This window comes from Ceratotherium simum, chromosome 20, assembly GCF_057802395.1.
Source record: "Ceratotherium simum simum isolate JZ-2026a chromosome 20, ASM5780239v1, whole genome shotgun sequence".
In the NCBI taxonomy this organism is placed as follows: Eukaryota; Metazoa; Chordata; class Mammalia; order Perissodactyla; family Rhinocerotidae; genus Ceratotherium; species Ceratotherium simum.
In genome coordinates this window covers 1,538,396-1,553,686 of record NC_141919.1, presented here as the reverse complement: position 1 = coordinate 1,553,686, position 15,291 = coordinate 1,538,396, and the positions used below count along the sequence as shown (strand labels likewise).

Genomic DNA, 15,291 nt, shown 5'->3' with positions numbered 1-15,291 from the left:
GTTTCTAGTGGTCAAGATTGTATCATATCTTATACTTATTTTTAAACAGTTAGAACCATTTTCCAGTTGTGAAATCTTTACTTTGTTAACTCCTACAAATTTGTTTTGTTCTTAAAGCATGGTTGGAAGTATCTGCTGGACTACAGTAAGCAATAAATTGTGTGCTTTTCACTTTTGAGGCCAGAATCAGCCCCTGCATCTTAGAAACTGACCACTCTGCTCTGTGGTTTTCTTATAAATCATTTGATCACATGGTATTCTAGTTTAAACTTTATTTTTTAAAGTTATTCAACTTGAAAAGAGAAAAGAGTGTATCAGACTGTAATATTAAATCTTTTACATTTGTTTATTAAATGCTGTACTTTTAGAAAATACTAAGTGATATACTTGTAGATATATTATTTGCCCAAATTTAATTTCCTTCCAGTGTGATAAGTTTGATATTATTATCTTGACATTTTCTAATGTTTCTGTTACTGCTTTTTATATAGCCTAGAGAGGCTGACTGTCAAGAACACAGAGGTCTAGAACAGCCTGCAGACCTGCTGGCAAAAGAAGCATGTGATCTCTGCAGTGATTTTAGTGATGATGAGGCGGTGGGAAACTCAGGACTAAAGACTGCTAAAAACAAACCATGTGACTCAAGTAAAGCTGCAGGTCCTCCCGCACAGCTTACCTTACTCCAGTGTGGTTTCTCTAAACTGCTTGAGACAAAGTGTAGAGCAGTTGAGGATAGTGATGGAAATATTGCCTCTGACGATGAAAGTTCTGATGAACACCCTATGTGCCTTTCAACAGAAGCCAAAGATGTTGGTTGTCACAAAAGTCAAGACTCTCTTGGTACTTCAAAACATCAGAAATTAGCCAGCATCCTAAATCCAAATGAAAAATCCATTTTTGATAAAAGTGAGATTTTAGAACAGAATATTTCTTCTGAGTCTGATGATGAGAAAAATTTTAAAAATACAGCTGACCACCATTGCATTTTAGAGAATGTCACAGAATCAGAAGATAGTGATGTCATCTTTCCCACACAATATACAACTCAGAGAGTCCCTAAGAATAGTATAAGGTTTAAACCACCCGTGGATGGATCTGAAGATTCTGAAACAGAAAACCCTGTTGAAGTGAGAAATAATGGTGCTGATAGAAAGACTGATGTCAGAGGAAATGGACTAATTTCAAAACAATTAAATCCTGAGAACATGACCCTGAAACCTATTATGAAACGAAAAGGCAGTAGTGATATTAGTGACGAGTCTGATGACATTGAAATTTCCTCCAAGTCAAGAGTAAGAAAGCAAAGAGCTACTACTTCTTTAAGGTTTAAGAGAAAGAAAGAAAATAAAAGAGAACTTGACACTTTTCCTAACACAATGAAGAAAACAAACCAACAGGATGCAACAGATGAAGATTGTAACTCGCAGAGTGTTGATGATTTTTCGTCCTCAGATGACGATGTATCTGTTGGCCATGCTAAACAGAGCCATAGACCAAAAACTGTAAAAGACAGAATCAGTTTCTCTTCAAAATTGCCTAGCCATAAGAAAAATAGCACTTTCATACCAAGAAAACCCATGAAATTTTCAAATGAGAGAGTTGTCAATCCAGGGAAGATGTGTGAATCGATGGATAAATTTTTAGGTACAGATACATTCTGAAAACTTTTCTTTCCATATTTGTTTTGTGCAATCAAATAATTCTATAAGAAATTCTTGAATTAGCTTGTAAAATAGCTCTACAATCAACATACTATATTGAAGCACAAATGAGGAAGTGGGTGGGTGGCAGGATAAAGGGAAGACCACCTAGGTCAAGAGAGAGAGCTCTGTCATCTACCCCAGGACCCCCTCCATGTGCCCCATCTGAATCACAGCCCCCCTACCTCCCTAAATACTAATTATTCTAACTTTTATAGTAATTAATTTTTGGCATTTTTGTGGTTTTGTCACACAGATGTTTATCCCTAGACATAATAGTTTAGTCTCACCCATTTTTAAAAATTTGTATAGTCTCTTTTGATCTACAGGATTCCTCTTCCATCCCTTTCATTTCCTTAGGATTTATCTGTTGAAGGACCTGGGCCATCTCTAGAGTTTTCCTCAATTTGCATTTTGCTGATTGTGTACTCTTGGTGCAGTCGAATGTATTCCTCTGCCCCCATATTTCCTGCAAGTGAGCAGTTGGCTCCTGATGCTGTATCAACTTGAGGTTCAATCCCTTTGACAGAAGTTTGGCAAGACTATGGGAGGCACAAAATGTTTGCTGGTCTCTGTAATCTTGGCAGCCAATGATGCTTAATGCCTGTAACTATTTATTCATTCAGAGTAGCAAAATGATATTTTCTACTTCTCTTATTTCTTTTTCATTTGTTTGTTAGAATGCTTCCGTAAGGAGATACTTCTTCTCATCTGCTATTACCCAGTAGTACAGTTCATACAGAGAAGGCAAAAAGACTTAATTCCTATCTTTACCAGTTTTTAGTATAATAAATTGATTCCCCATCATCCTTAGAAGATGGCCCATTCTTTTCTTAAAATCATATGAATTAATTGATTCAAACACATTTAATGAGTCAGTGCATTGTAATTAATATCATTATTGAGGCTCAGTTGTCCCATCTTTGGACAGTGAGAGCCTTTGGACATGAGCATTTTGATTCTTGAGACCTTTTGATATGATGCTAATCATCTTTGATTGGTATGTAGTATTACAAGATGTTCCAGGATCATCTGTACATTTTCTGCCCCAGACCTAGAATTAGTCGTTTCTCCAAAAAGTGTTGGTTTCGTTTAGTGAGACAGTATGTTTCCAGACCACAGTCTGGTACTAGGAATGATCATTGCTACTACTAGCTTGGTTATTATTTCTGGGCCTTTTCACTGGACAGATTATTTGTGTGTATATGTACATACACACATATTTATATATATATGTTTATATTTATATGTATGTATTTGTATATATGTTTATGTACATATGTGTATTTTTATATATGGTGATAAAATACTTGATGAGTTTATATTGATACTTCTATATTTACATTGATACTTAATTTGAGAGTATAGAGCTTTTACTTAACCTCATCTCTATCACATTTGTATACTATTTCTTCTATCCTGATAATCCTGGTTCTTAAGCATATAGGGAATGATTTAGTTATAATGTCCCATAATTACTCATTTGTTTTATCCCATATTACACAAAAGTCAAAGAATAAAAATACCACTACTACTATACTATGATTCCTGAAAACATTAAGGGTTTTTTGCATGTGCACTCACATTTCTTCCCATTTTTAAAATGGATATACTATGTCTACATTGTCAGAACATACAAACATTGCATTATATATGCTCCCCCTCTTAGACTTCATTTATCCTTGGTTTGCAGATAACTGTAAGTTTAATGCTTCCCTTCAGTCCTTATGTCAATGTCTCTCAAGTTGTTTTGGTCGTCTGAGTGTATTTTCTAAGGAAGTGCATGTGAGAATAATATTCCCAAGATTCTTGTTGATAACAGTCTATCCTCTTTATAAAGAGTATACTTTTATACTTAAAAGTCATTTTTGCTGGATCTAAAATTCTTGGCTCACACTTTCTTTTCTTAAGTATCCTGAATACGTAGCTTCATTTTCTTCTGGCGTCAAGTGGTGTGTCACGTGTTCTTTTTTTTTCCCTAGATGTCCAAAGGGTTTTTTCTTTTCATTATTATTCAGTAATTTTACTAGATTGTGTTTTAATGTTTGTCTTAGTCAGCTCAGGCTCCTGTAATGAGCTACCAGACTGTGTGGCTTAAACAACATTTATTCATCACAGTTCTGGAGGCTGGAAGTCCAAGGTGAGGATGCCAGTAAGGTTAAATTCTTGGTTTGGGCCGTCTTCCTGGTATACAGATGGCTGCCTTCTTGCTGTGCCCTCACATGGCAGAGAGGGAAATCATCTCTCTCGTGTCTCTTCTTATAAGGGCACTAATCCCATTCATTAGAGCTCCACCTGTATGACCTAATTATCTCCCAAAGGCCTACCCTCCAAATACCATTGCATTGGGAGCTTCAACGCATGAATTTTGGGGGGACACAAACATTCAGTCCATAGCAGTGTTGGTTATTCTGGGTCAGTATTCTCAGTGTAGTTTCAACTTGGTTTTTATTTCAGGAAAACTTTCTTGTACTAGTATTTTTAGTTACATGTTCTATTCCTTTGCTTTGGCTTTCTTCTTCAGGGACTCCTCTTACTCAAATGGTTGATCTTTGCTTATCTTCAGTATTTGTCACATTCTCTCAAATCCTTTTTTATCTTTTTCATTTCTTTTTGCTTTTAAAAAAGTTCCTTCTAATTCTCTTAAAGCATTATCTCCTGTGTTTCGCTCTTACGTTCCTTCTAGTTTAGTCTTCATTGTATATATATTTAACTTGTATATCTTTATTGAGTTCTGTCGCTCATTTCTGAGTTATTCTAATTCTAATTTATGTTGTTGGTTCCTGTATCTTATCATTTTCTTAAAAGTCTTTTACCTCATTTTGAAATTAGTTACAGTTTTAATCTGTTTTGTGAGTATGTCTTTCTGGCATGTTTTCATTGTAGGAGTATTATTCTGCTTATTCTCTTTTCTATTATAATAATTTTTGTGAGATTTGACCCTCTTGCTCATTTTTATAGAAATTATCTCCTGTGAATTTTTTAAATGAGGCAGAGTTTAGGAAATCTTTTCTAATTTCACAGAGATCCATGTCTATTATTTTTGTATAGTGTTCAAAACTATGGTAGAATTTTCTGTCTCTCTCCCTCTCCCCCACTTTGCTCTAGACCGTCTCTTTCCCTCATCCCTGTTCTTCCTCTCCTCCTCATTTTGACTCCTTCCCAGCAGTTTTTCCTCATTGTGTGGCCCTGACCTGGGCAGGAGCCCTGGTGGGTCTGTTTGGGAGTTCCTGAAGGCTAGCCTGTGCCAGCCCCTTCAGGCCTTCTTCCCATGAGCCCCCAGTACCCATTCAGTGTTGGAGAGCAGAAGACCTTCCCAGATCTAGCTGCTGTTCTCTTGGTGGCCATTGTGCTTTCCAGTGAATACCTGTTCTCTATTCTGGGCCTCCTGTTCTCAGGTCCATCAGATGCCACCCTGTTGCTTCCTTCTTCCTTCACATAGACCCTGTGTAGCTGTTGGAGGATTGTCCCCACCTGCTTGGGCTCATAGGGGTCTCTTGTCGTCTAATTTTGTGGTAAGAGTTGTCCATGGCTCTTGGTTTTGCTGTCTATTCTCATGTAGGGATTCAGAGAGATTGGAAAACTCCTTCCCCTGCCACAACCGTCTACTGAGAATCTGTTTAGTGACTTTAAGACTTAGCATTGCTTTCAAAAGTGTGTGACTCATTCTCCAAGAACTATGTGAAAGAAGCTGATATATAAGCAAAAATACTTTGATATAGAAACCTTAATCGTTGTGTTGACTTATTTACAAATAAAGCTTTCTCATTTAGAAGATCATTATGATATATATTTTGATGCGGTTGTAACTAAGCACTGGAATATCCTTTGATTTGTGTGCTACAATTAGGTTTAGGTTTGAGGAATTATTGCGTAAACTACTTTTTAAATAATCAGCTGAGTGTTTTTTGTTTTTGTGTGTGTGTGTGTGTGTTTTTTTTTTTTACTGTATAAAAGGTGTCAATAGTTAGTGTGGAACTAATGCTGTTTTAAATAATGCATAAAATACGTCATTAAAATTAAGAAAGATCTGAGTAAATTTTCTACCAGAACAATCCTTTTGAAGGTTTTAAACTGTTGCCATACATGCTACCTAGTGTTTGGAAATTTCAGGAGAATATTATTTTAGTTGCTCTTTTAGTCATGTTATTTAACAACATCTTGTTTGCTCATGATTGGCAGTTCTGGCTGAGAAAGGTTGAGGACTGAAACAGCACAAGTGTTGAAGGTCGTAACTAAGGGTCATTGCCAGAGCTGTTTGAGGGAACTTTTACAGACCTCAGTTCTAGCCTTCTCTTTTATGACCACAATTGAAAAGTAAATTATAGGTGCCTAGAAGCAAAGCAATAAAAATGTAGCCATTTTTTAAACTTCTTTCAGATAAAAGCTATAAGTTAATTTTTTTCATTTCCTAAAACACTCCCAGTCTTGACATTCTCTGGGCATATGTACAAAAAAAGACAAAATACAAATAGTAAAACTGAACAAAGCCAACCAAACGAAACTCCCTGGTCATAAACCCCTGCTCCCACTCCATCGGTGTCATCAAGCACGTGGTTAAAGGAACAGAGGAGGCCAGCACTGCTCTTTAAAGCAGTAAACAATTTTTGTAAATCAACAGAGACAACAAATGCATAGAGACGACCCTCCACCATGACTTACTTGGCCAAAACCCTCATTTCAGATTTAAATCTAAAGATTGTTATCTAATCTCAGAAGTTCTCATATTGATGAGAGGGAAAAGTCATTTCTAAGTTAACCTAGACCAATATGTTTCAACTCTTTCTCTTTTCAGTTTTTTTAAAAAATAGTATTGCAATGTTAACATACAAAATGAATATTTTTCTTAAAGATTAAAACAAGCATAACCTGTTTTTTAGTGTATTGCTGATAATTTTTAAAGTATACATGGAACCATATTGCTTCATAATGAGACATCACTTACTAAACATCGATTACCTCCTAGACGGTGTTCAGGAAGTGGCTTACATTCACTCAAACCAGAATGTGATTGGATCAAGCAAAGCTGAAAACCACATGAGCCGATGGGCAGCACGTGATGTATTTGAATTGAAGCAGTTTTCCCAGCTTCCTGCTAACATAGCTGTTTGCACTTCTAAGGTAAGAAGAGCATAGAGTAATGTCATTTTTAGTTTTTATCTCGTTTTCACAGAAGTTAATAGGATCTTCTCTAAATCTTCCCTCAAAAGTAGCTGCTAAGACTATAGGTGACACACAGATAAGTGTAAAAGACAGAATACCATTTGGGGCACACTGTAGTCACCAAAGATGTTTTATATTAAAAAACAAATCTATATCTAAATGCCTAATAATGTTGAGTTGCTTAATAGGTTCCATCAATAAAGATTGCCAAAAATGAGGAATCTGAGGGAATTGTGCAGTTAAATCAAAACCAAAACCACTTCTGCTCATATGGAAAAAGGAAAATGTATGATTAGATTTCCTCCAAAATTTTCCATCTAAAATGAAGAACCATGCAAAAACTAGCCTCATATAGAATTTATATTTTTAGCAAAAGGATTTTTATAATGTTAAAAACAATAAATACTTCCTAAGGGCTCTTCTCATTTTAAATTGCTATTAGGTAGAAATAAGGCTTTATAGAAATGGGATATTTTATTTATACATAGTCACTTTCATCCACAGTGTTAAAAAATATTTTCTTGTCTTTGGCTTATTACTCTTTATTAATTCCTAAGAGCTGAGTGTCTGTGGAGTAGTTTTTCTACCATTTTATGTATAGGAGTTAAAAATGTGTACTGTATACAACAATGATACTTTGTTTCAACTTAGTACGACTTTTAAGAAGGAAGGGGGGAAAATGCCTCTGAACTGTCAAGCTGTCTTCATTCACTTGTACCTCATCTGGTTCGACAAAGGATTTGGACTGTCTTAACAGTAAAATCAGAATACAAAATAAAAATCAGGTCCAAGGAAAATATAAATTAAACTGGTAGTGCAAGACTGGGAGACAGTTAGAATGCAGATATAAAGGACATAATAGTTTTCCCCACATATTTTTTTTTAAATGGCAAATTTGATTGAGTTTCCTGGTAGACAAAACAAAGGAAATAAACAATTTATTTAGTGTTTTCTCATCTAGTGCTTTTGGAAAAGTGTGTGAGCAGTTTGGGTGGTCACAGTGCCTGAGTGCCCAACTGGCATTAATGTCTGGAGGCCAGGGGTACTAAATGGCTGTCGTGGGGAAGCACATCCCACATGCCAAGAATTGTTCCACCCAAAATGCTGAAAAACCCTGCCGAGAAACACGGAGCTAAATGGTTGTTCTTAAGGAAAAAACAAATACCAGCTCTTCTAGGGAGGAGCAAAGCTTTTCCTAGCACTTAATTTGAAAGAAATTTGTCACGTGGGGTTTTCAGTGGGGACCACTGAATGATCTAGTGAACAGTCAGTTGTCTTATAATATCCTTAGAGTTAATGTAATAAGGGACTTTGAAAGGCTGTGCTTTTAGCGAGTTTCAGTGTAATCCAAAGGCCCAGTGCCAAAATACAGCTCACGAAAGCATTCTTCCATGACCCAAGCAGGCCGATTTTTGATATTCTCAGTTGATCTAGGAATGTACCACATCTCAACCAAGACAGCATGTCTACAGTTTGACTACCTTGTAGGAGCTCTCTGAAAAAAGGTAGGCAGAAATATGCTAGGTTTGCCAGAAATTTGCTGTATTAGAATGAAGAGCATTTCAGAATCTTTTAAACAGACAGCTAATTGTTTTATTTGTTTTTTTTTTTAAACCACACCCTTTTTTTTTTAACCATGCCCTTTTCCAAACAAACAAATTTTAATGTGAAAGGTCAGATAATTTGGCAAACCCCTGTAGTAGATGTTAATGAAATAATTTAACGATACTGGTTGTTAACTTATTTAAATATTTCTCAGAGAAGAAATTTACAGCCATTAATTCCTTCAAAAGTGTACCTCAGAAGCAACCCCTAGATATAGAAGCAATAAAGTCCCTTTGGAACCTTCTTAAGGAAAGTTGTAAAAATGAAAATGCTGGAAATATACTTGCCTTTAATTGGCGGGGGGCCCTTGCGAGGCAGTTCCTTTATCCTTACATTAGCAACACCAGTAGTTTTCAACCTTGTTCAGCCCTGACATTCTTGAGGTGGACAACACAATCCTTTCAGAAACCTTGTCTCTTCACAGTGATTTTCAGAGTGAGGGACATTTCTTACCAGGAAACAAATCGGACTGTCTACCCCCTGGGTTTTTAATATGCTCTTTGAGGCCATGTATCTCCCCCACCACGCATAGACCAACTTAGTAGACATTTCTCAGGGTATCTGAAGAAATCTGTTGTTAAATGACTAAATCATGATGGGTGTAAAATATTCAGGGAAGTTTTTTTTTTTTTTTTAATAATTTTATTTATTCATTTATTTTTTCCCCCAAAGCCCCAGTAGATAGTTGTATGTCATAGCTGCACATCCTTCTAGCTGCTGTACGTGGGACGCGGCCTCAGCGTGGCCGGAGAAGCGGTGCGTCAGTGCGCGCCCGGGATCCGAACCCGGGCCGCCAGCAGTGGAGTGCAAGCACTTAACCGCTAAGCCACGGGGCCGGCCCCTCAGGGAAGTTTTAAAGCCACTAAGCGGGAGGCCCAATCCCATGCCACTAAAACCAGCCAAGAACAGTCCATATAAACGTGCCCTGTCAGTGGCTGACTTCTTTAAGTTAACATATGATACAGTAAAATTACAACAGAATAAGATTCAATCCCGCAGATTTGACCTGTACCATTTAATACATCAGGTTAATGATATAGCTGTAATTTAGTGTCTTGAAAGTTGTAATGTATTATCTATATACAAAAATCACCTGGGGACAGCGATTAACTTACCATTAAAACAAAAAGGTGTTACTTGTTATATGAAATCAGAATTCTCAAAATAGATAATGATCATAAATATTTATGATGTTCTTAGTTTTTTATCAATGTCAAAAACTGAAACTACTGTATTTTTGACATAAAACTACAACCCCTGAGACGTACCTCATGCTTTCCTCCCTTTAGTTTAATTAGAAATAAATAAAAGAACTCATATAATTAGTCTCATCTTCAATTTGCGGAACTCTGTCATCTTCCAGAGGCAAAAGGAATTTTGATGGTTACAACTAGCCTAAAGCATGGACTCTACTCAGAACATCAGTTTGAATTCTAGCTCCACCTCATACTTACTGTGTGACCATGAGAAAGTTACTTACCTTCTCTGTGCCTCAATTTTTTTGTGTTTAAAATACAAATAATTATACTGCTTAACTCAAAAGATTGTTGTGAAGACTAAATGAGATAATACCTGTAAAATGCTGTGAACAGTACCTGACACAAAGTAAACACTCAATGAATAGTAAGTATTGTTATTACTACCACTGGATAAGACTGATGTCAGGTCTCTAACTCTGCTGGAGAGTGGGGATCAATGAGGACAGCTAGTCCATAAACAGTTGTATGCAACCATATTTAACCATGAATAAAAGAATGGGTGGTACTAATGGATCTGGGGCTTTGGACTCCCTTTGAAAAAAGAAAACAAGAATGTTCATCACAGAATATTTTTCAAAATATGTGACTATTAAGTTTTTGCTTATGAAAATAGCCACTCAGGACTTTATAATTTATATTAATGTATTTTACAGTATTCTATATTAGAATTGAAGTTATTAGTAACTTTTCTCTTGAATGCTGATAGATTTATTTTCTGCTTAGATTCATCAATTGAAGTGACTGCTTCTAATTCAAGATCTCCCCATAGCTGCTGACAGACATTCAGATGAGTGAGACATCACTCTGCCTGCAGACTAGTCCTTTTGCATTATCTCAATACGTAATATTCTTCGTTCTCCTCATTCTAATTCTGCTAGAAACTAAATACTACCCCAGTAATTTCAGGGAGATGGAATGATGATATATCATTTTGCTCTTTACTAAAACTATTTGTAAATATAGTTAAATTAAGGATTTCTGAAGAGACTTTAAAATAATATTATTTAACATAGATGAGATATTGATGACATTTCAAAGCCATCTCACAGAATTTCTAAGGAGAAAAATGTTCACAATCACCGATTTCATCATATCTGGTCAATATTATTTCAACACTTTTGATGAGTAAATTATTGAAAGACACTGTCATCTTTGGTTACAGATGTATGTTATTATTCACTGAGAGGTTTTGCAGCTTGTAGTGTGGGAGTTGGTGGCAATAGTGAATTTGCAGTTTTGAAAAAATTTAAAAACAGTTATGGGAAGAAAAGAGAATAAACTAAGGTGAAGGGAAATGAAGCAAGATGAAGGCAAAAGAGACTCAGCCATAATGTTAAAGATGTCTGCAAACCTCTTGCTTCTGAAGTTTCCAAAAACCCCCAGACCTCCCACCTATAGCACAGAATCTTTCCTCTGGGGCTCACATCCAGAATCTTTTTGATTACTGAGAATTCTTCTGAGTGCTGCATGTCTGTCACCAAAGTTTTATTAGAGACCTTTATTTGTGTTTGAAAAGATTGTGTGTGTGTGCATGCGTGCGTGTGGTCTGTGTGTATGTCTGCAGCCAGATGCAGATGTGTTGCCTCCCTTCCTAGGAAAACAAAACAAATCCTGTTTATTTGTATGAAGGCAGCCCACGATTACATAGGCCACGACGTGCAAATATTTCACTTCCACGGAGCACTACAGTTGACTCTCAGTGAGAGCCTTTGACTAAATTGCTAAATAGGAAACTTACAGGAGAGAAGCAGTGTACACCACAGTCCTAGGTAAAATCCTGCGGTCTGTCAGAATTTCTCAGTCCTTTTGATGTAATTATGGATGACCAAAATGACAAAAGCTCTGAACTGGCTTTTCAATTTCAACTATATAATAAGAAAAGGCCTAAAATATACTATCATTTCCATGTTTCTTTTGGTTTCTTACAGTTTATACTTTTATAAATTAATTTCTGTTTATAGAATGTACTTTATAGATGTCTTGAATTAAAACTTATCTCTCCTAGAATAAATTTCTAATCATACGTTATTTAGTAACACAAACTATATAAAATAAGAACTCACTTTGCCTTAAATTATACTTGGATATTTTAGAGCCATTTCTGAAGACAGCCGATTTTAAAAGATGATATGTCTGATAACAAGAGGGGAAACCTGTGTGATTTAGGTTTCAGCTTATACCAAAATGAAATGTTTTGAGCATTTGAAGGAACCGATAATACCTTTGTTAGAGTTAATTTGTTCCTTTAATGTATGGAAGTATGTCACAAAACTTTGCTATACCTGTTTGTGATGTGGTGACATTCAGTCAACTGCATGTTTTCAACTGAAGTTTACTTAAAGTTTTCTGAAAAGAAATGTACAAAGACAGCATTCAATTAAGGATTAATCACTATGGCAACTGAGACATGGTGACTGAAAGGGAGAGGATGTATTCTCCCCTCAGTTTCCTGCCAGCTGTCATAGTCAACCTCTGCTGCCTGAATCCAAGCCAAAATATAGACTGTGACCAAATTGAAGAAACTATATCTGTATTTTTATAAATTGGTACAAGTATCAGACTATAAAAGAAGACTTAATCCCCTGAATTGGATGACAGACACTTGGCACTCTTGCCAGTGTTTGACAGAGAGGTAACGGGTCGCTTTGTAGTAAAACCTGGATTACTAGTAAACCCTTCTTTATGTGATTGCAGTGTGGTGCAAATGAGAGAACTAAGCATGCTGTCAGCCTGGGAGCGGGGGTGGCAGAGGGAGAGTGCCTTTTATATAACCAAGCGGGTTTAAGCACCGTTCAGAATACTGTAAATACAAGATGTTATGTTAGTAAGAATTTCTCTTTCTTGTATTTGTATTAGATTGGCATTTTGTAGATTACTTAAAGAAAGGATTTCTATGAGCTATGGTGGATTTGATTGCAGTGTGTTTATACAGCTTTTGGAGTCAGCAAGGAGAGGTGGACTGTTTACAATGAGCAGACTTTGGGGAGATATAGCATTCCATTATCCTATTTTTTAGGATAGTGAATGGCATGATGGTTTAAAGTAATTGTTCACAAATGACTGGTTTATGAAGTAGTCCAGTAAGTAAAGTTTATGGTTTCAGCATGTAATGGAATTAACTCTTACTGGGTGGGAGTTTTCATGGTCTTATCATTTTTCTTCCTATGCTAGATGTTAATTTTATGGTGTTTGAATCAGAAAGTTATTCTTTCAAGTAATATTAGTAGAGATTAAGATTTTTTAAATCGTGTGTGTATATGTATGAAATTATGTGACGTGTTGACATGAAAAAAGCTTTTGTGTTTCTATCCTTAGAACTATGATTGATTCAGAAAGATAGTATGTCATTTGTGAAGAACACCTGTTACCTAGTCAGAGGAAGGAGAATCTGGTGTTAACTACCAACATGCATACCTGTTCCGCTCCTCGCTGGAGGCTACGAGAAGATGTGGCACCCTTCCTCACAGTGCCGTTACCAGGATTAATGTAACTGATGAGCTGATGTGTGCAAAACACATTCAGCCCCTTGCAAGAGAGGCATTAAAATTACTCAAAATATAATATCAATTTTTATGATTGTAATTGTGATTATTGCTTATCAGTAGCGTTGGTGAGTGAAATTCCCTCTTTTATTCTCTACAATGACCTGTTATTGTTTTTGTTGTTAATAGTACCAATAATAGAATATGTTAGAATACCATTAAAGGTATCTAGTCCAGTCCTCTAATTTTATAGATGAAGGACCTGCCTTGAACTATGGCTGATTTGTCATGAAGAATAATATAGAAAAGAAATTGTATTTGAAAGTAATTATAAACTAATTTGACAATGGACTGGAATGGCAAAAGTAATCTTTGCATATTAGGAAGTAGTTTGATTCTAATTCTTCTCCTAGCTAGTCATTGTTCCAATTGCATAGAAGATAGATATGGCTTCGTTGAACAATTTCTCTGTTTAGAATAGTTGGAAGAGTCTAAATAGTTATAAAAGTACTATTTCTTCAATAATGCCTTCTGTGTAACAATGTAAAAGCTTAGAGATGTAAGGCCTCATTGAACTCTGATTGACTCCACCTAGTGACTTAAAGAATGTTAAGCACTTAACAACCCTTTTCAAATTATATTTTATCCCTCTATGAAAACCATGGTATCAATTGGACATGGCCACTTAATGGAAACACCTATTGCCTTGTCATCTGAGAATCCTGCCTCTGCACATATGAATTGTGAATTTTTATAGGACGAATAAAGCAAAATTATAGGGATTGGGAATCATGGTATTTTAGAATTTGAAGGATTCTTGGAAACTATTTAATGTAAATATCTTATTTTACTCATTTTTAAAAATGAAAGGGTAAGTGGCTTCCCTTAGGCTCAGCAGTGGCAGTCAGCTTAAATCCCTGTAGTTTTACTCCTTCTGCCTTCTCTTGTGCTTTTCCTCTCTTCCTTTGGTTTCTATTTTGTTTTGGAGGTTTTACTTTTTTTTTTTTTTTTTGACTCCATTTTATTTTTACAATATGACAAATCAGTCTAATTTTCCAAGATAACTTGCCTGTAAAGAAGTACCTTCAGTTTAGCAGTTAAACAAAAAATTCAGGTGGACTGAATACATCCTTCCCTTAAAAAATATTTTTTAGATAGTTAAAACTCTATCTGGACTCAAGAAATACAGCAAGACTGTTGGCAGTATCTGCTCTGCCAAAGATCTTTTGGCAAAGGCATGATTTTTTACTTCTTTCTCTTTGTTTATGCTTTTTCTCTACCAGGAATAACCTTCAGCCTTACTTTTCTAATCCCCCAGATCTCCAAACCTCCTCTCCCTTGCAGGATCTACCTCAGATGTGTCGTCTCTTCCACAAAGCTTGCCCCACTTCCTCCCTGAGCTGGAAGTAGGCTGTCCTTCCTCTTACACTCTTTCTGCTTCACCCAACAGTACTTTATATGGCCTATTAGTCTAAAGGATGATTTCCAAATCTCTATTATAGTTATGTAAGTACAGATCTTTCTCTTCTTTTCTAATAAACTCTGGACTTCGAAATAGCAGGATATATCTCTGATTCACTTTTGATAACCCCAGACACCTAAAATAGTGTCTTGCATATAATTGATGCTTTTTGAATACATTTAGGTTTTCAATTGTTTTCAGGGTGCAGTGAACCCCGTCACTATGTTCTGAGAATTTTTAAGTGTTTAAACTATCTTTTCCATGAAAAACTTTCATTGTTTTCCTGGAAATCTTTTGGAGATGACTTGACATTGTTCAGAGCTATCACTGACTATATTTAAGCAGCTAGGGAAAACAATCCCTCCTGGTCTGAAGGAGAAGTGTGCTCAGGTCTGCCTGGCATTCACGGTCTTCAATAAATTTACTCTGTCTACACCTCCAGCCATATCATCTACTGTCTGATCCTCCACTCCAGGTGGACCCAATTCAAGTTCCGCCTCCTCCATAAAGCCTCAGTCTTCAGAGAGCACTCTATTCCAAACTCCTTTCACACCCATTCTCTGTGCCAGTCATCATTGTAGACATGGCGGACACCACATTATTGTTACTTACCTCGTGTG

The 15,291-nt window shown here is 36.2% G+C and overlaps 1 protein-coding gene across 5 annotated transcripts in view; it reads left to right on the top strand.

The window, feature by feature from the left end:
* ERCC6L2 (ERCC excision repair 6 like 2) overlaps positions 1 to 15,291 on the top strand; it is a 137,114-nt gene that overhangs the window by 100,096 nt on the left and 21,727 nt on the right. For all 5 annotated transcript variants that reach the window (XM_087444282.1, XM_004440816.3, XM_087444283.1 and 2 more), the window contains 2 exons: positions 492 to 1,644; positions 6,667 to 6,821. In XM_087444282.1, the coding sequence (XP_087300408.1) occupies positions 492 to 1,644; positions 6,667 to 6,821 (1,308 nt within the window). The remainder of the gene's footprint in view (positions 1 to 491; positions 1,645 to 6,666; positions 6,822 to 15,291) is intronic.